At 38.5% G+C, this 25,817-nt stretch overlaps 1 protein-coding gene across 1 annotated transcript in view; it reads left to right on the forward strand.

The window, feature by feature from the left end:
* PAK3 (p21 (RAC1) activated kinase 3) overlaps positions 1-25,817 on the forward strand; it is a 411,616-nt gene that overhangs the window by 239,854 nt on the left and 145,945 nt on the right. The window contains exon 3 of the mRNA XM_079765689.1: positions 4,304-4,505. Coding sequence (XP_079621815.1) covers positions 4,331-4,505 — 175 coding nt within the window. The 5' untranslated portion in view covers positions 4,304-4,330. The remainder of the gene's footprint in view (positions 1-4,303; positions 4,506-25,817) is intronic.

The following is a 25,817-nucleotide window of genomic DNA, read 5'->3' on the forward strand; positions in this document are numbered from 1 at the left end:
CAGTCTTTTTTTTTTTTTTTTTTTTTTAGTTTTGTTATGTTTGTTTGTTTGTTTTTGGTTTTTTGGCTTCTTAGTTTGTTTTTTAATCTTTATTGTTCAGACTATTACAGATATTCCTCTTTTTTTCCCCTCATAGCTCTCCTCCACCTGGTTCCCACCCCACTACAGGCCTCCCCCACCCAGACTGACTTCGTCCATAGGTGTAAGCTCTTTGTCCAATCTCTTCCCACATCCCCCACATCCCCACCCCCTCAAGAATTGTCAGTCCATCCCCTTTCCATGCCCCTGAATCTATTACATTCACCAGTTTGTTCTGTTCATCAAGTTTTTTATTTATTTGATTTTTAAAATCACTTGTTGATAGATACGTATTTGTTGTCACTTTGTTGTTCATAATTTTTTTATCTTTACCTTTTTCTTCTTCTTCCTCTTCTTCGAGAATAACCTTTAGCATTTCATATAATACTGGTTTGGTGGTGATGAATTCCTTTAGCTTTTTCTTGTCTGTGAAGCTCTTTACCTGACCTTTAATTCTAAATGATAGCTTTGCTGGGTAGAGTACTCTTGGTTGTAGGTTCTTGCTATTCATCACTTTGTATATTTCTTGCCACTCCCTTCTGGCCTGCATAGTTTCTGTTGAGAAATCAGCTGACAGTCATATGGGTACTCCCTTGTAGGTAACTGTTTTTCTCTTGCTGCTTTTAATATTCTCTTTTTGTCTTTTGCCCTTGGCATTTTAATTATGATGTTTCTTGGTGTGGTCCTCTTTGGATTCTTCTTGTTTGGGGTTCTCTGTGCTTCCTGGACTTGTAAGGCTATTTCTTTCCCCAGGTAGGGGAATTTTTCTGTCATTATTTCTTCAAATAGGTTTTCAATATCTTGCTCTCTCTCTTCTCGCACCCCATAATTCAGATGTTGGTATGCTTGAAGTTGTCTCAGAGGCTACTTACACTATCTTCATATTTTTGGATTCTTTTTTCTTTTTGCTTTTCCAGTTGGATGTTTTTTTGCTTCCTCATATTTCAAATCTTTGACTTGATTCTTGGGATCCTCTAGTCTGCTGTTGAATCTCTATATATTATTATTTATTTCAGTCAGTGTATGCTTAATTTCTGATTGGTCCTTTTCCACATCCTTGAAGGTCTCACTATATGTATCGTATGTTTCTAGAAGATTCTTGAGTAACCTTATAACTGTGGTTTTGAACTCTATATCCAGTATTTTGCTTTCTTCCATTTCTTTCATTTGTGACATGTTTCTTTGTCTCTGCATTTTGGCTGCTTCCCTGTGTTTGTTTCTATGTACCAGGTAGCTGCTAAGTCTCCTTGAGTTGATAGAGTGGCCTTGTGTGGTAGGTGTTCTGTAGGGCCCAGTGTCTCAGCCTCCCCATTCACCTGAGGTGGATGCTCTTGATGCACCTCTTTGTGGACTGTGTGCATAGTCTTGTTGTAGTTAAGCCTTGATTGCTGTTGGTATTACTGGGAGGAATTGACCTCCAGGCTAATTGGCTGTGATGACCAACTGTGTCTACACTGGAAAATCTGTTTTGCAGGAGACACCCTTATGGGGCAGGACTTGCTTCAGTGGGGCTTTGATGCTTGCTGAATCTGCCCCTTGAGTGTGTCACATATGGATGTGAAGAGTTGTAATTTGGTATGGTCTCACACTGACCAATGGGTACACTGGCTCTTGGATCTCCAAGGAGGTGCAAGGTCACCCACTGTCTGGGGCCAACAAGCAGGAGCTACAGAGACATCTGCAGATTCTTCCTCTTTGTATGGGGTTTGGAAGTGCCCAGACGGGGCCCAGCTGTGAAGCAAGGCCAGCTGCTGCTGCTGCCAGGCCTTGTACCTTCTTTTGGAAGCTCGGGGGCTCTATGACCCAACTTCAGTTTGACATGTTTTAGGTAGAGAAAGAATAGGCCATTCATATGGAAAAGCCGATGCACACAGCTTGGGTGGGGTTGCAAATCGGGTGGGGCAGGGTCTCTGGGAATCACCAGGGCGGAACATACAGCAATGGCTGCCGGTAAGCCCTGCACCGGAGAGGTCCCCGGGTCTCTGCATCCTGGGCCCCCTTGGAGGAACAATGATCACTGCGAGCACCTCTGAATGAAAGACACCCTCATGTTCCTGTCCCGGTGCCAGACAGACCTGTTTCACTCCATATGTGTTTGGGTCCCCCAGAGTCTCCCCCGGAACTGGAGGTCAGAGCAAGCGGAAGCTTGTATCTCCCTCACGATTAAAAGAGCAGCACATCCAGGTGCCAGCACTTTCCATGCCTCCACACCTATTACCAGTCTCAATGCACTTTCTTCACCTCTGTAGTTGTGGAACTTCCATTCAGCCAACTTTCCAGTGGTTCTGGGTGGCAGTTTTTCTGCCTTTTAGTTGTAATTTTGATGTGGTTGTGAGAGGCAGCAAGTATAGGGGTTTACTTAAGACGCCATCTTGGTTCTCTCGATGAAATCAGTCTTAAACTCACTTTTATTTTGGGAAAACAGTGAATTTGTAAGGACCAAAATCAAATACAAAAGGGAATATAAACCCATTAGCACTATTTTAATATTCTAATTAAAATAGACACTAGTATATCCATTAATAGGCCTTATCCTTGACATCAATTTGTTTTAATTTTGCTGTATACTGTAGTTTCACCTGCATAAGAAAATGTGAGACTTGTTAAGTTGTTGCCATTTGTGACAAAACATTTAATACTGAGTATTTTCACTATCATGCTAACTGAAAAAAAAAGAACAACCCACAGAATTTTTCTTAATTTATTAAGATAATGGAAGTCATGACACTTAGGAAAGGAAAAGAGATCTCTTGTCCAAATCAAGATCAATCCAATCATCATCATCATTGTTAGTTTGCAGTCACCTGTGCAGATGGAGAAGCTATTGATAATCACTTATTCTTAAATATTCACAGGCTGTATATATTTGAGAATACTTAGAACATTGTAAAATTTAAAAATTTTCTACATAACATGATGTAACCTAATTAGAGTTTAATACTGAAAACAATAAACATTGTAACAACTAAAAAGCTAAACATATTTATGAGAGATTATTTCTCATTATAACTGGTAATGAGGTGATCCTGGTTTTATTGTTGTTGTACTTAGATTTGTTTATAGTAAATATTGTTGGGATAAAGTGATGTACTAAGTTGTGTTTGGAGAGTTCTTTTGCTCCTAAATGAGTGCCAGTTAATACTTGAATTTACAGAGATTTTGTTGCAATGAAATTTGATTTTTCTTGTATTTAAACTGAAGATTCATTTGGATGGTACTCTTAACACCTGACTTGCCATGGCAAGTTTCAGGTCCCTAATGAAGGACTTGAATTAGAATAGTAAAACAGCTGGAAACAGAAACATTTCCTTGGAAAGTCCACACTTTACAGTTCACTTTACCCTCTCAGTGGGATAAAACCCAAATATATTCAGCCCTAAGCACAAAATGCAAAAGTAATGAAATTAAGAGCAAATAAGTTGCTAAAACCCAGACAGATTCTTACAACCATGTTACCCCTGTCAACTTCTTTGCTCCCTATTCCAGGACATAAAATATGACAATGAGTAGGCTTTTAGTGTCTCCTCAGGAAGTGGTCTTCTCCTTGGAGCTCCTCTTTGCTCATGATGACATTTGGTTCAGCTTTATCTTCTACCTGCTACCTGAAGATGGGGAATTATTTCTTCTATCTGTACACCCCAACTCTGCTGAAACTACCAGGTCTACTAGATTGCTTCTCAGTTCTTTCTCATAAAACAGTAGAGTATATTTTTTAGATCAGGTACACACAAGTAAGAATCAGACACCAAAGGCACCCCAATGTCAAAGCATCCAACAAATCATTCTTACGGGCCATTGAAATCAACAGCCAAATTTGTGTCAATTTTGGATTCTGAAGAAGTTGTGCTACCCTACCATAACAATGATCAGGATAGAATGTTTAAAGAAGAAAGATTGTAACGTGTTCATTAAAAGACTCGGTGTATAGCAGAAAATATAGTTTCATCGTGAGAAAAGGAAGGGACCTTTTATGTGTTTGTGTGTGCATATTGAAAAGCGATTAATCATAGCCTTCACTTTTCTCTTTGGGAAATTCCACTGTTGGTCATTAGGGAGGTGGTACCTTTTCCTCTAGAAAAGAAACCCCTCAACATGGTCAATGAAAAACCTGAGACAATATGATACCAATACCTTTGTTTCTAAGATATTAGAATCCCTATATTTACTAGATTGTTTTATAGATCTCTCCTTTCTTAACCCATGTTTTCTCCTCCTCCTCCTTTAGGAGCTGCGCAGTTAGTTGTAACTGAAAATGTCTGACAATCTGGATAATGAAGAGAAACCCCCAGCTCCCCCACTGAGGATGAATAGTAACAATCGGGATTCTTCAGCACTGAACCACAGCTCCAAACCGCTTCCCATGGCCCCTGAAGAGAAGAATAAGAAAGCCAGGCTTCGCTCTATCTTCCCAGGAGGAGGGGATAAAAGTAAAGTATCAGTGGCCGGGCATTGAAAAGGGGCTAGTTTATTCTTTCATTGTCACTTTCTTTCTTGGGTAGTCGTTTCTTGAGTATTAGCTGTTTAGGGACTGCCTGATATTTATGTCTACTTCTTCAGAGGTTGCATTTTGTCAGAAGTTAATGTTTGATTGATGTACTGTGGTATACAGAAAATATACTTACGTTGTATTTGCCTTTTACATAAAATTGAATTCATAGTGTTAAGCCAAGGGAACTCATAGCAATAATACTGTCTTGAATATATAAATGATTTTCTTTCTGATAACTTAGAGGATGATTTACAGTAATCTTTTCTAAACTACAAGCTCTCCTTATAGGAAATTGGACTATAGGTGGATGTACTTCTATATACCTTTCTGACAGCTGTGAAGATTTTGAGCTGAGTATACAGGAGTCAGTCCAAGTCATTTGTTTTCTTTCTCATCTTCTGTCAATTGTCCCCTACACAACCAGCCCTATTTGCACTGGATATTACAACAATATATTATCATTTATCCTTGTGTTGTTCATAATACCATTTGGTGCTTAAAAATCATATGCTGACACTTTGTAACACTAGGGGATATAAAATATCTAGTAAGTAATTGCCAGGTTGCATTAATTAGCCTAAAGTTTAAACATGGCTTCTATAAATGTGATTATTGAGGCAGAATAGAGTAGATGAAGTACAGAGACAGTTACCACAGAAACTTGCCAAAAGGGCAAGAAGGGTGATGTCTATAGAAGAGAAAATGAACATTCCTCATCAGCTTCTTCAAGGCAAAACAAATGACTTCATAAACCGAATTTCTTATTAAGGTCAGTATTGTCTCTTGTATACCTGTATCACTTAAGAGATGTTTTATCCTTTGTGACATAATAATGGAAAACTTGGAAATGATGTTAAACATCTGTATTAAATACAAGCAAAATAATAAGGAAACACTTTCCATGTATGGAATCTGTGACCATGTAAGAGGAATTTTTGAAGAAATATTTTCAGACACTGAAATGGGTACAGAAAAAATATTTTCTAGGAACAAGGGATAGTTTGAGAAACTTAGGGAATGTCATGACCTGGAGACCAAGTTTTATGTTACAGTGGTGCCAAAGAAAGAACTACCAGAGCCTGTGTTGTATCTGCCACAATTGCAGAAAGTAATTGAAGCAGGGAATTATGTGTCTGTGCAAATCTGTGCTGTTGAGACCACCATGCTTTGAAAACCCTTGAATAATCTTACTTGCCCTTTTGAAGAGTAGGAGCTAACTGATGCTGGTATGAGGTCAACAAAAATAGGGAGGCTTACATTTGTGGTTTGTGCCACTACTTCAGGTGGCCTCATAGTGAAATCATTACTACTCTACATGAAACTATGCCCCAATCTTCCCAATGGAAAAAAAACCTAGCCAAGTTTCCAGTGCATTTGTGTGCAAACAGAAAAGCCAGGGTGACTCCTTCTCTCTGTAAGGAATTGTTTGAAAAGTACTTTCTTGTGGAAGTTCAAGACTATTTTTAAAAAATCTTGAATTCAAATTCCCACTGATTTTTTACAGTCCTTTTGGAACCTCATATGTACTTATCAATGTGCATCTTAATGTTAAGGTTGATTTGATAATTAGTCTCCTGTCTCAGATCCTTGAGGCCTTAGATCAGTGTTTGATTTAGTCATTCAAGAAGACTTAATGCCAAATTAATAATATAACTTTGTTGTTCAAAATCTCACAGAGGTTCCTCTGTCTGAAGATCCTATTGCATGGGATTCCTACACCATCACTAATGCTATATTCTTAATAAAAGAGACATTCCATAATTTAACAGGGCCTTTCATTAATACAACCTGAGGGAAAATTTGGCTAGATATGGTGAAATATCTTTCAGCAGTCCCTCCTGAAAAAAAATATTTTGATCAAGAAGAACCTATGGGTGCAGATGAACATTTGGCACAAGCAGTCATTGGCTAAAGTTGAATCTGAACCTGTTGACACTAACTCAAGTGATGTGATGCTGCTAGAAGATGACTTTCAGGAAAATTCCAATACTCCAGAGATGATTATCATGTGATGATGAAGATACTTAGAATCTATGAAACTGTAGCAACAGAAGCAAATATTTTAGAACAAGATTAGCACCTCCCCAAGAAAGTAGGGAAAATTGATACCTTTACAAAACCAACCTTACCTCTTCAAAAAGCTTGAGTAATTTAGCAGAATTACATAAAGAGGTATTCTGGTGCCTTACAAAAATATCACATTGGACAGAAACCAGTGGGGCTTAAATCATCAAATACCAAATGCTGGAAAGCTGATAAGCTGCCTTCAGACGAAGCTTGAATGATTTACTTGAACTCTATAAGGAGATTCTAAGAGTCTTTTGACAACACCATAATAGGAAGAAAGCAAATTCAGAAGAGCCTAAATCATCAAGTAGTGCCATTTATATACCAGTGCTGAACAGCTGATAATCTGATTTCAGAAAAGCTTGAATGATTTAATTTGAATTCTATACCAAAGTGCTAAGGTGTCTTTTAAAAAGACTTGAGAAGACAGAAGGCATCTTCAAAAGAGCCACAGTCATTAAATTGTACCACTTAAATTCACTTGCTTGGTAAGGCTAAAGCCACAAGCAAATCATTACAATTTTAGGACTGGATTTATATGACTCTGAGAGTATGGAAAGCCATGATTTTGAAATAGTCCAGCTCTGTTCATTGATTCACTGTCACTCCCATTTTCCACTGCTGTAATGAGTGGTGCATCTTCATTACCTTTGGAAATCATTTCAGATCTAAAATGGAAACTATGTAGAACCTGTCATTTTTACTAATTTAAGCTATGTAAACTTTCATTCCTTTTATGTAATGTACTGTTATTATTGTTTTGTTTTATTGTGCAAAAAAGTATTTATGAGGGCTTTCAAAATTCACGTGTAACCTCACTTTCCTTACTCTTTTTTTTACCTCCTAAAATCATAATTTCATCAGCTGAACTCCCCTATCTTGGGGATCATTCAGGAATAGCATCCTTATAGGTAGGGAGCGGTTATTGTTTCTATGTTTCTGTCTCTCAGTGACTGATTAGGTTACACTACTGTCAGTCTTGAATAAATAGAAAGAACACTGGACTTGGGTTCTGGAGGCATGGGTTTAAGCCTATCTGTGTCACTGATTATTGTGACTTTGAGCTAGTCACTTAGTTTCTCTGAGCCTCAATTTCATCACCTGTTAAATGAGAAGAGTAATATCTAGCTTGTCTCACAAGATATTGTTGATAATCAAATATAACAATAAATATCAGGATGCTTTTACAAATAAGTTTAATAATATTAAATTTAAATAAATAAATTTATTAATTATTACAATGTAAAATAATTTTATAATTATTAAGTGCTTAATTACTGTGAGGTATTATTAGATTTGCATCATTCTGGCCCTTACAAACAACCAAAAAACTAGATTTTAGAATTCTTGTTTCTTTCTTTAAGTACCTTTGTTCCTGGCTAGAATTTATATGCCAGTTATAGAAAATTGAAAAATTGAAACTGCCCATAATTCCATAGACCAACGATAACTAATTAGGTTGATATTTTCTTCCTAGTCCTTTTTTCTCATTATAGAGAAATTTTTCATCAGTATAAAAAACTTTGGAAAATAAACACAAGCATATAGAAAAAAAATTCACAGAACTCAAACAATGTTAACATTTTGGTGGATTTCCTTTCAGACATTTTATGGCTATATATGGGGATATTTTTACATAGTTGAGATCATAATATATAATTTTATATCCTGCTTTTCACTTACATTTTTTATCATTAATATTTTCCTACATTTTAAAAAGTTTTCATAATATTATTTTTGAAGTGTATAATATTTCATCATATTGGCAATAGTGGCATCATGGTTTATTTAATCATTTTCTTTCATTGGATATTTGGGGAACTTTCTAAATTTTTGATATAAATAATGTCACAATGTTTACTTCTTTAATTAAATGAAAATACTTGCTTTGGTGAAAGAGGTTTTTTATTTGTTTTATTTTGTTTTAAGAAGTCTCTTTAATAGCTACATTTCATTGAACAAATGGAATTTCAAGAGATAGGTAGAAAAAAATTAAGTAGTAGTAGATGTAATTTCAAGAATGACTATCTTTGTTGGAGACTATTCCAGGAGCTGAATCATGATGTTAGAGCAACTTTGGAGAGACAATTTACCACCATTTTATGACACTTCACTATAGGAAAGTTTTTAGAATTTAGATCAGGAAAAGAACATCCTTAACAAGTGGTTTTGCTTTTATTTTATGTACCCTGTGAAATGTGAGACTGTGGTTACTAGAAAGGTTATTGGCTTTCTAGTAAATGGTAGATCACGTCTTTTGTGATCTACCATTTCCTAGGTTTCTCTTTCGTTGGCTACTAGAAAGCTTGGAGCCAAATTTGTGGCCCATGCATAGCACTTGCCATGGGGACTCTATGGTATGTATGTGCTTTGTATTAGCTTTCTTCCAGGCTCCATTTTATGTTCCTATCATTTTTTTAAGATTAAAAAAATGTTTTTATTGATTTCAGAGAGAGGAAGGGAGAGAGGGACAGAGATAGAAACATCAATGATGAGAGAATAATCAATCGTCTGCCTGATGCACACTCCCTTCTGGGGATAAAGCCTGCAACCTGGGCATATGCCCTGACTGGGAATCAAATCATGACCTCCTGGTGCGTGGGACAGTGCTCAATCCACTGAGCCACACAAGCAGGGCTGTTCCTATCTCCCCCCCCCCCTTTTTACTTTCTTATCTACTTTGAATTTATACTATCACTTGTATTTTGTGTATTCTTGTAAGCCACCTGATAGCCATTTTGGAACAAGGTGGGGAACAAATACATGAATGAATAAATAAATACATGAGAAAATTACAAAGGCAGTGAGGCAAATGAATCTGCCAGGACTCTGAAAATGGTATACTACCTCTAAAAATAAATCAGTGTTAAGGACTTGAAATTGGAAGAACATATGGGAAAGAAGCAGGTGAGGTTGCATTTGGAGGTGACATATTCTGTATGACATCTGTGTCATCTGAAGCATGCTTAGCTGTCCTGTGCTGCACTTGAGCATCAGGTGTGTTTCAGAGGATATGCAATGCTGTGTGAAGGCCTATGTTCTTAGAGAGCACAGTTTATGTACATTTTGTTTGTGGGGAATCCAGAGAGATTTGGAAGCTGGTGAGCCTGGGAATGAAGCAAAGGCCCCTCTTCCTAGAGGAGTATTAGGAGATAGTTGGATATAAATAAAATCAAGACAAATAAGAAGTGATCTACCATTTACTGACTGATCTACCATGAATTCCTGTATGCTAAGCTGTTTTCCATGCACTATACATGTATTGAGTCTTTCAACCCATACAAACATTCTGTGTTATCCCCTTTTTACATATGAGGAAATTTAAGTTCATAGTGTTTAATTAGCCTAGTGTCACATAGAAAATGATGGAAGCCAGATGTCTCCCAGGTCTCTTGGACTCCAGATCGTATTTTTCTGTTCTGTAAACACTCCCTTGGAATAGAACAAAGGAAATATGTGGCAAATTATAATCTTAGCATCTAAAAGCCAGCAGTGGCTTTCATTTTTCCTTAAGAATATATGGTAGTGTGCTTTGAAACTTTTCTCACTTTCAAAAATGGGACTTTTTTATTATCACCACTCAGTAGGTAAAAAACAAAAATTTTTTCATGATTTTATAAAATGATGGCAAGAAAATATTCTTCATCATAGAGGTGTGCTAACATTTAATTCAGGTGTTTTGTGGGTTAGCTTCTCATTTAGTGTGTATACTTTACAGCAGGGGTGGGGAACCTTTTGTCTGCCAAGGGCCATTTGGATATTTATAATATCACTAGAGGCCCGATGCACGAAATTCATGCAAGGGGCTTGGTCCTCGTAGCTGCGGCAGCTTGCCTTGGCCCTCGCAGCCCCGGCTTCATCCGGAAGGACGTCCAGAAGGTCATTCGGCTGTCTGGTCTAATTAGCATATTATGCTTTTATTATTATAGGTTTGGGGGCCATACAAAATTACTTAAAAATGAGCTTGCTATAGTTGGTCAAACATTTAATTAACTCACCTCTAATGCCTTGGCATGGCCAGTCCAATGACTTTGTGGGTCTTATATGGCCCGCAGGCCAGGCGTTCCCCACCCCTGCTTTACAGACTTGCATACTGCTTACTTTAGAAAGTTGAGGCTCTAAATGAGTGTGCTCATATATGTGAAAAGTTTTTAAAGTGCCATATAGTTTGTTATTGTATAGTTTGCTCTAATTTTTAGAGTATGCTATTTTCTATATATGCTACACAGCAGAAAGCATTACTGTGCAAAAATTATGTTAAAGAAGATTCTCAGTTATCCTTTATGGTCTTGTTAATCAAATGTTTTGGTCAATGCACATTACTAACTTCCACCTAATTAATGCACAATAAAAAATTCTTAGTGTGATAACTAGACTGAAAAGTATGCAGTCTTTCTTCGGTGATGCTGAAGACCCTTTGGGATCTTGCAGTAGCTCAAAGTTATGATCATTACACTAACAATCAATGGGAATCTCAATTAATCATGGGTTCTGTTATCAGAATGCCAGATGTCAGAGACTGCTGCATCCTGAATGGTGTATACATTCCTCTTGGTTCTCCAAAGTATCCTATACAGCTCAGAAAAGAGTGCTCTTTGGAGATCATTGCACTACCCTTTGGAAAGCCTGAAGGACATGACATCTTGCTTGTCCTCCAGGGTCAGTGCTGTGCCTCAGAAGAACCTCCTGTACTACTCCTTTACTCTTATAAGTCCTCTATGGTTGAAATGGGAATAAGGTGGGATGATGATGCCCTCTATCTACTAAGGCCTGTGCTTCTATTTCAAGGCCAATAAACAGGAAAATTGGACACTAAAACCAGCAGTCAAATTCAAGACAAGTATGGAGGGCAGAACTGGGAGATATATACACTAAAGGAAATAAGTTATAGGGAGAAATAAATTGAGAGAAAATGTTTGAGAGGGAGATTAAGAAGTGGAGAAGATACAGGGGTTAGATGAGAATGGGGAAGACAGAAAAGAGTAGTACCAAACATTAAAATGAAGTATTGAAAGGAGAAAATGCTAGCTAAAGAATATAAAGTTACTTTCCTGCTTAAAGCAAACGAGGCTCCATTTTTTTCCTCTCTAACTTATGCCATGCATAATCATCCATATGATCAGATGTGTCTGGTTTAGGACATTGCCTCATATTTGCTTTTTGTTTTCAAACATTTTCCATTGAAACTGTTGCACATGTGAATTGGGTATAAATGAGAGTAAGACCAGTGTGTGTTGTCTGGAAGGAGATAGGTGAAAAAGTCAACTCCTTAATGATTTGTCAGAATGATCACTGTTGCTGAATATCTTTGAAGATGATACCACTGGAGGTGATGGCTATCAGCATGTGTGAGTGGGGGTCACTAGAAGGGCTAACATAGGGCCATCATTTCCTTTTATCCATCACCCTCATGGAACACCCAGCCTGTGAACTGGGCTTGTAGCTGATCTTGCAGAATCAGGTACCATTTTGACTATTTTTCTATACATTAAAGACTGTTACCTTATGGTGGGCATGTATTGTTTCCTATAGCCACTAAAGACCTGGCAGGAGGAAATGGGCTCCCTATTTCACCAGAGAGAATGGAACTAGACATAAAGAAATTCCAGCCCTGGCTGGTTTGGCTCAGTGGATAGAGTGTCGGCCTGTGGACTGAAGGGTCCCGGGTTTGATTCCAGTTAAGGGCACATGCTCGGGTTATGGGCTTGATTCCCAGTAAGGGGGGGGGGGGACGGGGAGACATGCAGGAGGCAGCCGATCAATGATTCTCTCTCATCATTGATGTTTCTATCTTTCTCTCCCTCTCCTTTCCTCTATAAAATAAATAAAAATATTTTTAAAAAAGAAATTCCAGATGTGCTGATTGGATACTATGATTACCAAGGTTCTCTATTGGGTCTCTCATGGCTTTAGCAGGTCCTCCTACCTGAGGGTGGGAGAATGAAACTTCCACCATGGGCCTTCCCAGCTATATACATCTGAGATTTGTTAATATAATATAAGATATTATAATAAGAGCAGTGAATGTTTAAAACAGCCCAGTTAATCCTCTTTCCTGGTAGTTATATTTCTAAGGACTTCATTCATAGGGTGCAAGTGCTACATTTTAAAAGTGTCAGATTACTTAGTTCTCCAGCAAATACAGATACCCTGTTACTAAGTATATTGTTAATGTGATGATGTATTTTGGATGGCAGTTACAGGAATATTCCAATGTTCAAAGTGTTTTTATATCAATTACCTCCTTCAAACCTTCTTATGATGGAGTCAAGGATTATACCAATGTTACAGAAGGCAGGAGATTAGAGAGGTTAAATGATTTCCACAAACCTGCCCTACTAGTAACTACAAAACAAGGCAGACTTAAAATTTAGATCCCCAAATGCTAGTCCAGTGGTGATTGAACACTATACAGCTTGCCATAAAATAGGAGTTACCTAACTTGTTTTGAGAATAGGTTTTAGTCCATGGAATATATAAAAATGAAATCTTTACAGAGGTAGGTAAAACCTACCCATTTTCTAACCCATTTTCTCTATCAGCCACTACAACAGTAGTCATACATTTGTCTTTCCATGTTACTCCTCCAGAGGGCCTAACTTGCTAGCAGAAAGTACCAGCCTTTGTAAAAAAAAATTGTTACCGCCCCTCCCCCATTCCTATGTTATTTTGGGGGCTTCGAAATATTTTTTTATTACAAAGATATCTGATGCTCTTATGATTAAAATATTTAAAATTATATTAAAATAGAACATGACAGTCACCTCTCATCCTTCCTCTTAGATTCATTCATAATTCAGTATTAAAAGATTAGGGCCCTTTTTCCCTTATCTGATCAAAAGCAGTATATATTTTGCTAAAGATGCTAGATTTAAACCAGAAATATATTGTTATGTAGAACCTCTTTTTAAATCTTTTACCCACCTTGCACTGTCAATTTCTTAAATACTTCAAGCCAAGAATAAATTCTGTTTTATGTCTAACTTTCCACTGGAATTATCACATATAGTTTGGAGTATTTCCATTTGGAAAAATAAATTTGAAGGCCCACAAAATAACATTTTTTTACCAAAAAATAGAGTAAAACTAGAAAATTAATCTCTCCCTATGTAAGAGAAAATATACATTTCATGAATCCAGGCAGTAATAAATTCCTTTGGATCCCTTTTCATAATATGCCCCCAAACAGAGTATTTTAACTGTTCCAAGTACTTATTTGTTCCCAAGTATAAAACTTCAGAAAGCTTCCCTTGTGGGGTTATGGCACAATGTGCTCTGTGACCCACAAGTCAGAGGGTGGAGCAAAACAACTCCAGTGCTTGCTCAATTTACTTTTCTGGTAGTTAAGTAAACACTAAGACATTTTAATTCTTAAAGGCCACAAGGGCAACATTTTTTAAAACTTTATTGTTCAGATTATTACAGAAGTTCCTCTTTTTTCCACCATAGCTCCCCTCCACCCAGTTCCCACCCCACCCAGGGCCCTCACCCCACCCCCCCACTGTCCTCATCCATAGGTATAAGATCTTTGTCCAATCTCTTCCTGCACCCCCCACACCCTGTTTCACCAGAGAATTGTCAGCCTGCTCCCTCTCCATGCACCTGATTCTATTACATTCACCAGTTTATTCTGTTCATCAGATATTTAATTCATTTGATTTTTAGATTCACTTGTTGATAAATATGTATTTGTTGTCACTTTGTTGTTCATAAGTTTTATCTTTGCCTTTTTCTTCGTCCTCTTCTTAAAGAATACCCTTCAGCATTTTATATAATACTGGTTTGGTGGTGATGAACTCCTTTAGCTTTTTCTTGTCTATGAAGCTCTTTATCTGACCTTCAATTCTAAATTATAGCCTTGCTGGGTAGAGTAATCTTGGTTGTAGGTTCTTGCTATTCATCACTTTGAATATGTCTTGCCACTCCCTCTGGCCTGCATAGTTTCTGTTGAGAAATCAGCTGACAGTCATATGGGTACTTCCTTGTAGATAACTGTTTTTCTCTTGCTGCTTTCAAGATTCTTTCTTTGTCTTCTGCCCATGGCATTTTAATTATGATGTGTGTTGGTGTGGTCCTCTTTGGATTCCTCTTGTTTGGGGTTCTCTGCACTTCCTGGACTTGTAAGTCTATTTCTTTCACCAGGTAGGGGAAGTTTTCTGTCATTATTTCTTCAAATAGGTTTTCAGTATCTTGCTCTCTCTCTTCTTCTGGGACCCCATAATTCGGATGTTGGTATGCTTGAAGTTGTCCCAGAGGCTCCTTACACTATCTTCGTATTTTTGGATGCTTTTTTCTTTTTGCTCTTCCAGTTGGGTGTTTTTTGCTTACTTACATTTCAAATCTTTGACTTGATTCTTGGGATCCTCTAGTCTATTGTTGAATTTCTGTATATTATTCTTTATTTCAGTCAGTGTATGCTTAATTTCTGACTTGTCCTTTCCTTTTTTTTTTTTTTTTTTTTTTTTTTTTTTTTTTTTTTTTGCATTCTCACTAAGATCCTTGATGGTTTCACTAAGTTCCTTGGAGGTTTCTAGAAGATTCTTGAGTAACCTTATAACTGTGGTTTTGAACTCTATATCCAGTATTTTGCTTTTATCCATTTCTTTCATTTGTGACATGTTTCGTTGTCTCTGCATTTTGGCTACTTCCCTGTGTCTGTTTCTATATATTGGGTAGCTGCTAAGTCTTCTTGAGTTGATAGAGTGACCTTGTGTAGTAGGTGTCCTATAGGGCCCAGTGACTCAGCCTCCCCAGTCACCTGGGGTGGACACTATTGGTGCACCCCTTTGTGGACTGTGTGCACAGTCTTATTGTAGTTAAGCCTTGATTGCTGTTCGTATCACTGGGAGGAATTGACCTCCAGGCCAATTGGCTATGATGACCAGCTGTGTCTACAATGAAAGATCTGCTGTGCAGGAGACACCCTTATGGGGAGGACTTGCTTCAGTGGGGCTTTGGTGCTTGCGAGTCTGCACCTTGAGTGTGTCACTTATGGATGTGAAGAGTTGTAATCTGGTATGGTCTCACACTGACCACTGGGTACACTGGCACTTGGATCTCCAAGGAGGTGCAAGGTCAGCCACTGCCTGGTGACACCCAGCAGGAGCTTCAGAGTGATCTGCAGATTCCTCCTCTTTTTATCAGGTTTGGAAGTGCCCAGGTGAGGCCCAACTGTGAAGCAAAGCAGGCTGCTGCTGCCTGCCTTTGGCCTTTTTTTGATAACTTTGGGGACCCCTAACCCCTCTGCTGCCTGTTTGACATGTTTTAGGCTGAGAAAGGACAAGTCATTCATATGCAAAAGCCACTGTGTACAGCTTGGGTGGTGTTGTAAATTTGGTGGAGTGGTGTCTCTGGGAATCACCAGGGCGGAGTAAACAGCAATGGCTTCCAGTCAGCCCTGCACCAGAGGGGTCTCAGTGCAGGAACAATGACCTCTGAGAGTACCTCCATCTGAAAGAAAGCCGCCCTTGCATTCCTGCCCCGATGCCAGACAGTCCAGTTTCTCCCCGTATGTGTCTGGGACCCCCAGATTCTCACCTGCAACTGGAGTTCAGAGCAAGTGGGAGCTTGTATCTCCCTCCCAATTAAAAAAAGCAGCGCACCCGGGTGCCAGCCCTTTCCACGCCTCCACACCTCCTACCAGTCTCAGTGCACTTTCTTCTTTACTTCTAGTTGTAGTACTTCCACTCAGCCAGTTTTCCCATGGTTCTGGATGATAGTTGTTCTGTATTTTAGTTGTAATTTTGATGTGGTTGTGAGAGGCAGCAAGTACAGGTGTTTACCTATGCCACCATCTTGGTTCTCTCCAACATTTTGTAAAAGATCCCTGTGAGGCATTGCCTAGCAGCCTCTTAGTGAATTAAAGAAATTAATAATAAAAAAATTAATAAGCCACTGAAAGTACCTATCATCCAGCTAAAGAGTCACCAAGTCACTAATATCATTTATTAGGAAAAGTGGTGGTTACCACCCATGGGAAGTGGATCACCCATTAAAATACCTCTATATCCTTCCAAAATGGCTTTCCCTGAGCAAAGTCCAGGAATACTGAGATGAAAAACAGGCATTTAATATGGCATATCTCTAACCAGCCTTTCTCACTGCCCCTGCTAGAAATGGCCCCTATATCTGCACATGTGGCTTGGCTTCAGGAACATATAACATAGTATATATTGCACATCAGCATGGGGAGTGGGAAAAAGTAGGGAAGAGAGGGGGAAGGGATTTTAGTATCAAGGTAGCGACAAGGGCATCTCCCAGGAGATCTTCAACATCAGCAACTCCAGTACAAATCTTCTAACAAAATTTTTTAATAGTCCTCCTTTATCTCAAGGGACTTAATGGAAGATCATAGGTTAGAAATCTATGTGCAACAAGCCAGTGCATAAATCAGAGCTGCATGCTGAATTTGAGCAGATCTAGTTTAATAGCTATTTCAGTTTAAAAATCAGATATAATAAAAGTGGATGTTAATATAAGCTAACCTGGAGCATGTTTTATAATTCACTCAGAAAAGATTTTTGCCTAGTTTTTATGTGCCTAGTTCTGTGCTGAGTATTGTTGGGGATACTACAAATAAGACAAGCATCCTTGTCCTAAGGTAATCTTCAATCTAGTTTCAGGAATCAGACATGCACAATTTATAGGAAATGCCCAATAGGTAATCTTAGAGGCAACTGATTTAATGGCAGATAGGTCCTCCCTATTCCACTCCCACTATTTATTTTTCTCCTCAGCCTGCATGATAGCAACCATTTTGAAACCTGCTATGTGTACCCAGAAGTACATAGCTACCTGGCTTGTCTTTGAGGAAACACCTTTTCTATCATATCATCCATCTGTTCAAAAAACTTTCCCAGTAAATTCTTCATTGCTATCTTCAATTGCATCTTCTTTCCTAGTTCCCAAGGCCATACCCTATTTATTCACCTTTCTGTCTTCTCATTTCCTCATCAATATGCTATACACATTTTTACTTCCAATCATTGCTACTCCCGTTTTTCCTGCATTAGATGCTTTATCCTTTCCTGCCTATCCATTCTTTAAGACCCATCTCTCTAGTCTTACCTCCATCAGTAAGCCCTCACTGTCCCCACAAGTTTCTATGATCTTCTTTTGACATGCTACAATATTTATACTCTATTCTTCCCATATTAGCACCTTATTTTCCTTGATCTGGTATTATAAATTTCTATTTTTTATTTGTTTAGCTTATTTCTCTACTTAGATCACAAGTTTAGAATATTAAGTTCCTAACGGGTTACTCAGCCTAATCTGTCACTATACTGATCCTCAATTCTCTGTATACTTGTTAACTGACCCAGTGACTGATTCAAAGGAAAGGAGTCTAGAACAGTAACAGGAAGGAGCTTGGTCGTTAGAGCCAAGGTTGTGAAATGCCTGCTGCTTAGAACTAGCCAGCATATGTGCCTTTTTCTTTGGAAAAAAATTATGTCTGTATTTCAAAAATGTTCTATATAATATTTTGCTTTTAGCTTTGTGTATAAATGTTGCTTTTTAAATCATGCCATATACTGTGAGTTTGCATGCTTCCCATTTCTTTTTTTAAAAATGATCATTGTTCTGTGCTTTCAGGCTAAATGTATGTGGGAAAGCATTTCTCTATGTCTGTCCTCTGTCATTCTGTCTTTTCTTGCATGCTCTGTTTTAAAGGAGCTAGAAAGTTTTCTTAAAAAATAATTCTGGATGTGACCAATATGACATCCAATAAGAATGTCCAACAAAACTTCCAGGAATTTTAGAGGAAGATGACAAGTGGAATTCCTATAACAAGGAAGACTCAGGTGACAGTTTTCTAAAATGCTTTCAGAAGACAAGTATAGCACCATCCAGGGATTTCATCTTGGGGAGAATTGGTTGTTTTGCTGTACCTTGTACCCTGCCCATCAGTGTTGCCAATTATGGTTTTGTCCCCAAAGTGGCACCTGGGAAGAGATGTTCCTGATGAGTATAGAGTCATCCCCACTGTTGTGGAAAAATAGCAACAATGCCACCAACAACAACTTCAAGTATAACAAACACTCTAAAATATATCCTCTGACCCCCCAGCCTTCTTTGAGAACCTGGATCATTGTCTCCTCATCCACCAACACATAATGGCAAATATGCATGACCTGTCTCCATGTATTGGGTCTCATTTCATATACTGAAGGTCATTTATCCATTCATTTGTTTATTTGCTTATTCATTAAATATTTATTGAATCAGGTACTGTTCTAAATATATGTTGGGGTACATAGGTAAATAAGTTCCATTTCCTGCCTTTAAGAAACTGGTGGCCTAGTGAGGGACACACACAAGTCAATGAATGATTAGAGTCTATCATGGTGAGTATAATATAGAAGTGAGCAATGAAGAGGGGGATTTACTCAAACCTGAGGTTGAGGAGAGGGGCAATTAGGGAAGGTTTCCTGGAGGAGGTGACCACTGAACTGAAGTGAATCTTAAAGAAAGAATAGAGCTATCCATGTAAGAGATGGGTGGCATTTCAGATAGAAGGAACAACATTATGAAGGCAGTAGGCATGTCACACTATTAGCTTAGGTTTTATGAATACAACTACAAATAGTTCAGAATAGCTAGTGCATAGAGTGATAATGGGACAGGGGTGGATTAGGGAGCTGTGGAAGTAAATTAGGTACTGGATCCCGGAGAACTTATTTATGCCATACTGAGGGCTTCGAATTTGATTCTGAAGGCAATGGGGAAACATTAAAGCAGGGGAATGATATCATTTTTGTGTGTCAAAATATCACTTTAGTAACAGGAGAAAAATGGATTTGGGAGAAGAGAGATGGAAGGAGACAAGTCAGACTGTTGGAATCATGCAGGTGAGAAATGGCAGTGGCCTGGCTAAGGGCCAGTATCTATATGAATAGGAGAGGAAAATACAGTGGCAATTCTTTAGGAGGAAGAATTAATAGAACTAAGCAACTATTCAGAAAGTAGGAGGGGAAGCTGGAGGATGGTGAGGTAGAGAGCACAGGGGGAGTTGTAGTTCTTGTTTTAAGTGAGGAAAGGCAGTGGAGAATAGTTCACTTTTGAAAACATTTAGAGTGATGGGCCTATGAACATCCAAATAGAGGGTTTCAGTAGGCAATTAATTCCATGGGATCAGGGTACAGCAGAAAGGTCAGGGCTGAAGGTACATATAGGGAGTCTCTAGTGTAGATGGTAATTGAAACCATACAAGCACATGAGGTGACCTAAAGAAGAGGTGTTATAATAAGAGATGATGACCTAGGATAGCTCCTGGGGGATACTATTTAAAGAGTTGATAGAAGACCCAGAAATATTGGAATATATTTTAGAAAAGTGTTGTATGAAAGAAGATATAGAAGAGTTAATTTCATGAAGTATATGGTCATAAATGTCAGTTTTGACTGAAGGTTATTGTTGGTAAGGACTGAAAAGTAGCAATTTTCAGTACCCTCAGGGGCTCAGTGCAGTGGTTTGAGGAGTGAGGGCTAAGGAAGTCTAGATTGCCTTTTCAAGGTGTTTAAAGAAGGAGAGGCCGAGAGACTACTGCAGTTAGAAAGAGCTGTGAGGTGACAGAAGGTTTTAATTTTTAAGTACAAAAGAGATCTCAGCATGTCTTTTAAGCCAAATAGGAGTGTCAGTAGAAGGGGAGAGATAGAAGATACAATGAGAAATAAGAGAAGTGAGAGGGACTGGTATCTAGACACCAGTGGAAGAATAAACCTTACACAGAAGGATGGAACTCTGCTTCCAGTGAAATGTGAGATAAATGAAAAGACTGGGGGAGAGAGTGAAGTCAAAAGAGCTCCAAACTAATGGCCTCCATTTTTATCTTATAAGTAGAAGGAATTTCATATGCTGAAAGTAAGAGAGAAGAGGGTGAAGCAAAAGTTTGACTGAAGTGATAAAAGTCTGGAATATTCAATAAGAAGAGTAGGAACTGAAGTTGGCAAGGGGAAAGAAGAATATTACCAAGCACCATTTATGAGCCAACTGTTATCTGTGAACACCAATATGCATAGTTGTGTGGTTTTCCCCAAACAACTTTTAATAGCTTCAATATGAAAGTGGAGGTTTTGTGGTTGGATTCTGTCAGAGTATGGTTTAGAAGGACAATTGCAAGAGAAGGTCAAAGAGCAAGAATTTCCAGGGCAGTGGCTTAATAACAATTTAAATCACGAGCCATAGAGTATGGCCCAGGAGGAAGCTGAGAAATTGGTTAAAAGTGTAAGCATACAGGAACTGGAGGTTTTGTTGAGATCAAAGAACAGGTAAAATAGAGTAAGGGCTTGAGAGAGTGAGAAGGTTAGCAGGATGGGAAGATGGGCTCAAAGAATGAGATGACAGGTTTGAATATTTCAGCGAAAGGGTCATTCTAGATAATGAAAAGACCTGGGGTAGTTGTGATTCTCCACTCAGTTTGAAAATCATCTATGGAGCTTAAAATATTTGCCCAGGTTCTGCACCCAGGAATCCTGATTTAGTAGGTTCTGGGTGGGCCGTAGACATTGATATTTTATGGAACTCTACAAGTCATGCTGATGTGCAACCCTGGTTGAAAATCACTGGTTTAAAAGGTGGTCATGAGAATGGATTGTAGATGTGGAAGGGTGGTCCAGTTCAGTAGAGTTGATGGAAGTCAAGAAGTTAAAAGGAAAGAGTGTGAACGAGATATCCATTTATGTATTACATTTCACAAAGTGATGGCAGCATTGAGTGCAGGAATGAAGACTAGGGATCAAAGTCCTCAATGGATAAGGGGACTTGGCCAAGAGAACTAAATGGCAATAACCTCAAGAAGGGGTTCTTGTGGGAAAGTGCAGTAGTACTGATTCAAATACACATTTTGTAGTAAAAATAGGGAAATTCTGTCTTTTCCCATCCCCCTAGGCCTAAGGGCTTAGGATGCGGAAGAATGAGCAGCACTTATCAGAAATATTTGTGGAAGAGGTAGCTTCATTGGATAGTAAGGCTAACAGTTGTTGTTTTCAACCCCAGAAGCTTAATGGAAATACCTGAGGAGCTTTAAAAAAGAAAGGTGCTTGGGTCTAGCACAGACGAACTGAATCTGAATCTTTGTGGGTGGGGTTTTGACATGTGTTTTTAAGTTTCCCATATAAGAGTGATGCACAGTGAAATTTGAGAACTTAAGGCAGGAAGTGAAGCGATCATATAAAGAACAGGTTGAGCTCTAGCAGGTTTGGCTCAGTAGACCAAAGGGTCCCGGGTTCCATTCCAGTCAAGGGCACGTACCTAGTTTGCAGGCTCCTCCCCAGCCTGGACTCTGGTCAGGGCACATGCAGGAGGCATCCAATAGATGTGTTTCTCTCACATCGATATTTCTCTCTGTCTTCCTTCTCTTTTCCACTCTCTCTAAAAATCAATGGAAAAATAGCTTCGGGTGAGGATTAAAAAAATAAAATAAGAGGTTGAAAGTGTAGGGGAATTTGTCATGAAAAAAGCTCTAGCCACTGGAGGAAGTATGGAACACTGTGGTGGACCATATGGGAGATGACTGATATCTAGAGGGGCTTTTCTTTCTTTCAAAAGTAGTAAGATGAAGAAAAGTGTCAGGATGAGAGAAAAGAAAGATTAGCTGTCCCTTGAGTTAAAATCAGAACTCATTTACACCTAGAGAATCCCAAAGCCAAGCACTCTTTGCAGTTTGTAGTCTAGTCAGCAATTTGTGGCCTTCGTTCTAGATTCCAATAGAATATGCATGGTATGCTTTTAAAAATAATACTCATTTGGTCTTCTGCTCTCTACAATCATCAACACAGCTGATCAGGCTGAGTCTTATTATCCCAAAGTTCAGGTTAGGCTAAATCTTAACAGAAATGACCAATGCTCACAGAATTTCCTGAAGGAGATACAGACATCTTAGTGTTGCTAAAAAGAAAAAAAAGTTTTCATCTAAGCTCCAATTCAATCACTATACATTTACTGAAGACTAGGGCTCAAATGTGTCAAGTTTTAAAAATGCTATTGAAGCCGAAACCGGTTTGGCTCAGTGGATAGAGCGTCGGCCTGCGGACTCAAGGGTCCCACCCAGGTTCGATTCCGGTCAAGGGCATGTACCTTGGTTTCGGGCACATCCCCAGTAGGGGGTGTGCAAGAGGCAGCTGGTCGATGTTTCTAACTTTCTATCCCTCTCTCTTCCTCTCTGTAATAAATTAATAAAATATATTTTTAAAAAATGCTATTGAATAAAAAATAATGTTGCTATCAAGAGCTCTGGTTCTATAGCCACAGTTGTACCTCTTTTCAAATCCTTATTCTGACACCTGCCAGCTATATAACTTGGGTATGTGGTTTAATCTAACTGAGTCTGATTTCCTCATCTATGAAAATAATAATATGGTCTACCTTATAAGATTTTGGTGATTAAATGAGATAACCTTAGAAGCACTTTGCACATGGTGAATGTTTCAGAAATGCTACAGAATGTGAGCCTGCATAAGATACAGTGGCTGCTGTCAAATACCTCAAATTTTAGCTAGAGAAATAGGTATATAAAGAAGGAAAAACAATCTAGTGTTTATAAGTGTCAAGCTCAGAGTATACACTGGGTAGTCCGTGGGAGCATGAAGAGAAGGGCATTGAACTTTGCCTGTAGACTGAAGATAGGAACAGACTTGCTATAGGAGAGGAAGCCCAAGAGGGTGTCTTCAAGAACAAAGACTAATGGAAGTTATCTACACAAACCAAAAGGGAAATGGTAAAAACTAAGCATTCCCAGGCCTTGACCTAGCATGTGTAAAAGTTTGGCAGTAAGAGAATACTAGCAGGAGATGGATGAAAATAGTGAAAGGGATTAAGAAGTACAAATTTCCAGTTATAAAAATAGTCATGGGGTCTAAATTATAGCATAGGGAATATAGTTAATAATATTGTAACAAATATTATGATTCTAGTGGGTTCTAGACTTACCTCACTTTGTAAGGTATATAAATGTCTAACCACCATGTTATACACCTGAAAATAATACAATATTGAAAAATAAATTTTAAAAAAGAGAACTCCAGCAGTTTAGGGAGCATGAAATGAGTATGGGACACTGGGGACTATGGCAAGAATAGACAATGGAGAGGGATGAAGGCAGATCATGCAGGCCCTTGTATCGCATGCTAAGAAGCATGTATTTTTAACTTGGATAGCATGCTAAAAAGCAGGGATAATGGGAATCCATTTAAGGGTCTTAAACAAAGGCAAGAATGCAGTGAGATTATTATATTTCAAAAGATTACTCTGGCCCAGCATAATAAATTGCAGGGAGCAAAATTAGAGACAGTAAGACCAGGTGAGTAATGCTGGTACATTGGACCAAGATAATGGTTTGTGGGGATAAGAGAGAAGATGGATTTAAGATGAGTTTGGGATATAGATAGAGAGAACTTGGTGACAAGCTAAGATAGAATTAAAGTAGGGTCAAAGAGTCCTAACTGGTTTGGCTCAGTGGATAGAGCGTCGGCCTGTGGACTAAAGGGTCCCAGGTTCGATTCTGGTCAAGGGCATGTACCTTGGTTGTGGGCACATCCCTAGTAGGTGGTGTGCAGGAGGCAGCCGATCGATGTTTCTAACTCTCTATCCCTCTCCCTTTCTCTCTGTAAAAAATAAATAAAATATATATTAAAGTAGGGTCAAAGAAGCTCCCAAATTTATGGTTTGGACAGTTGGGCCAGTGCTGGATTACCCAATAGCCAGAGTAAGCATGAGTTTAAGGCACTGCAAATCAGGGGTACACAAAATGTGAAAACATTGATTTGGGGTATATTGTTTTTAAAATACTTAATCATTATAGTAATATCAGAACTCTTTAGACTTCCTTACCTTTTTATGCTTTAATATTGTTTTTATTTGAATTAAATGTCAGAGAGGGGGTGATCCTAATCTTTTCATTACTTAGAACCTCCCAAAGGAGGAGTGTAAGGCTTTAATCTTTCTCTGATCTGGGTGGTTAGTGGTATCATTTCACTAAAACATGGACAATGAAGAAAGAGCAAATTTTGGTTCATTGTGTCTTTTATGCTTAGCCCTGAGCAATGGAAATGGCATGACTAGGCTGGTAAGGGACTGATAGTCAGGCGGCCTTCAAGGGAGATACCATTAAGGCAGTTCACATAGCTCAAATCAAATGGAGTATTTATTTATGTATAAATGAATATGCTTCAAGTGGGCAGCCAATACTAATGGAGAAATAGGGAGAGCTTATTTGCTGGCAAGAGAGATGATGAATGCAAGTTGATATAATAATTGGAGATATAGATTAAGCTGTGGGTTTTTAGCCTGGAGTTCAGGAAAATTGTGAACTTATGAAATTACATTTAAAATTGTGTATGTATATATGTATAGTGCATTTTTTATGGGCAGAAGTTCTATAGCTTTAGATTTTTCAGAGTGGTCTTTGACCCCCAAAAGATCACCAGCCACCAGGAGTAGATTTACTATGAAGTAAATAAAGCTTCTTCTTCAGAGTTTCTCACTTGCCTGGGACTCTTCGAAGCCCCTAGGAGGAGCCCTATCAATTATTTATTTATTTATTTATTTATTTATTTATTTATTTTGCTTAAAGGATGCATTCCTTTTATTTTATTTTTAAAATTTCTTTATTGATTAAGGTAATACATGTGTGTCCTCAACCCTCCATTAACCCCCCAACACCCCCCCACTCATGTCCTCACACCCCTGGTGTTCGTGTCCATTGGTTAGGCTTATATGCATGCATACAAGCTCCTTTGGTTGATCTCTCTCCCTTACCCCCACCCTCCCCTACCTTCCCTCTGAGGTTTGACAGTCTGATCAATGCTTCTCTATCTCTGGATCTGTCCCTGTTCATCAGTTTATCTTGTTCATTATATTCCATAAATGAGTGAGATCATGTGGTATTTAGCTTTCTCTGACTGGCTTATTTCACTTAGCATAATACTCTCCAGTTTCATCCAGGCTGCTGCAAATGGTAAGAATTCCTTCTTTTTTACTGCAGCATAGTATTCCATTGTGTAAATGTACCACAGTTTTTTAATTCACTCATCTGCTAATGGGCACTTAGGCTGTTTCCAAATCTTAGCTATGGTGAATTGTGCTGCTATGAACATAGGGGTGCATATATCCTTTCTGATTGGTGTTTATAGCTTCTTGGGGTATATTCCTAGAAGTGGGATCACAGGGTCAAATGGGAGTTCCA

This window comes from Cnephaeus nilssonii, assembly GCF_951640355.1.
Source record: "Cnephaeus nilssonii genome assembly, chromosome: X".
Taxonomy (NCBI): Eukaryota; Metazoa; Chordata; class Mammalia; order Chiroptera; family Vespertilionidae; genus Cnephaeus; species Cnephaeus nilssonii.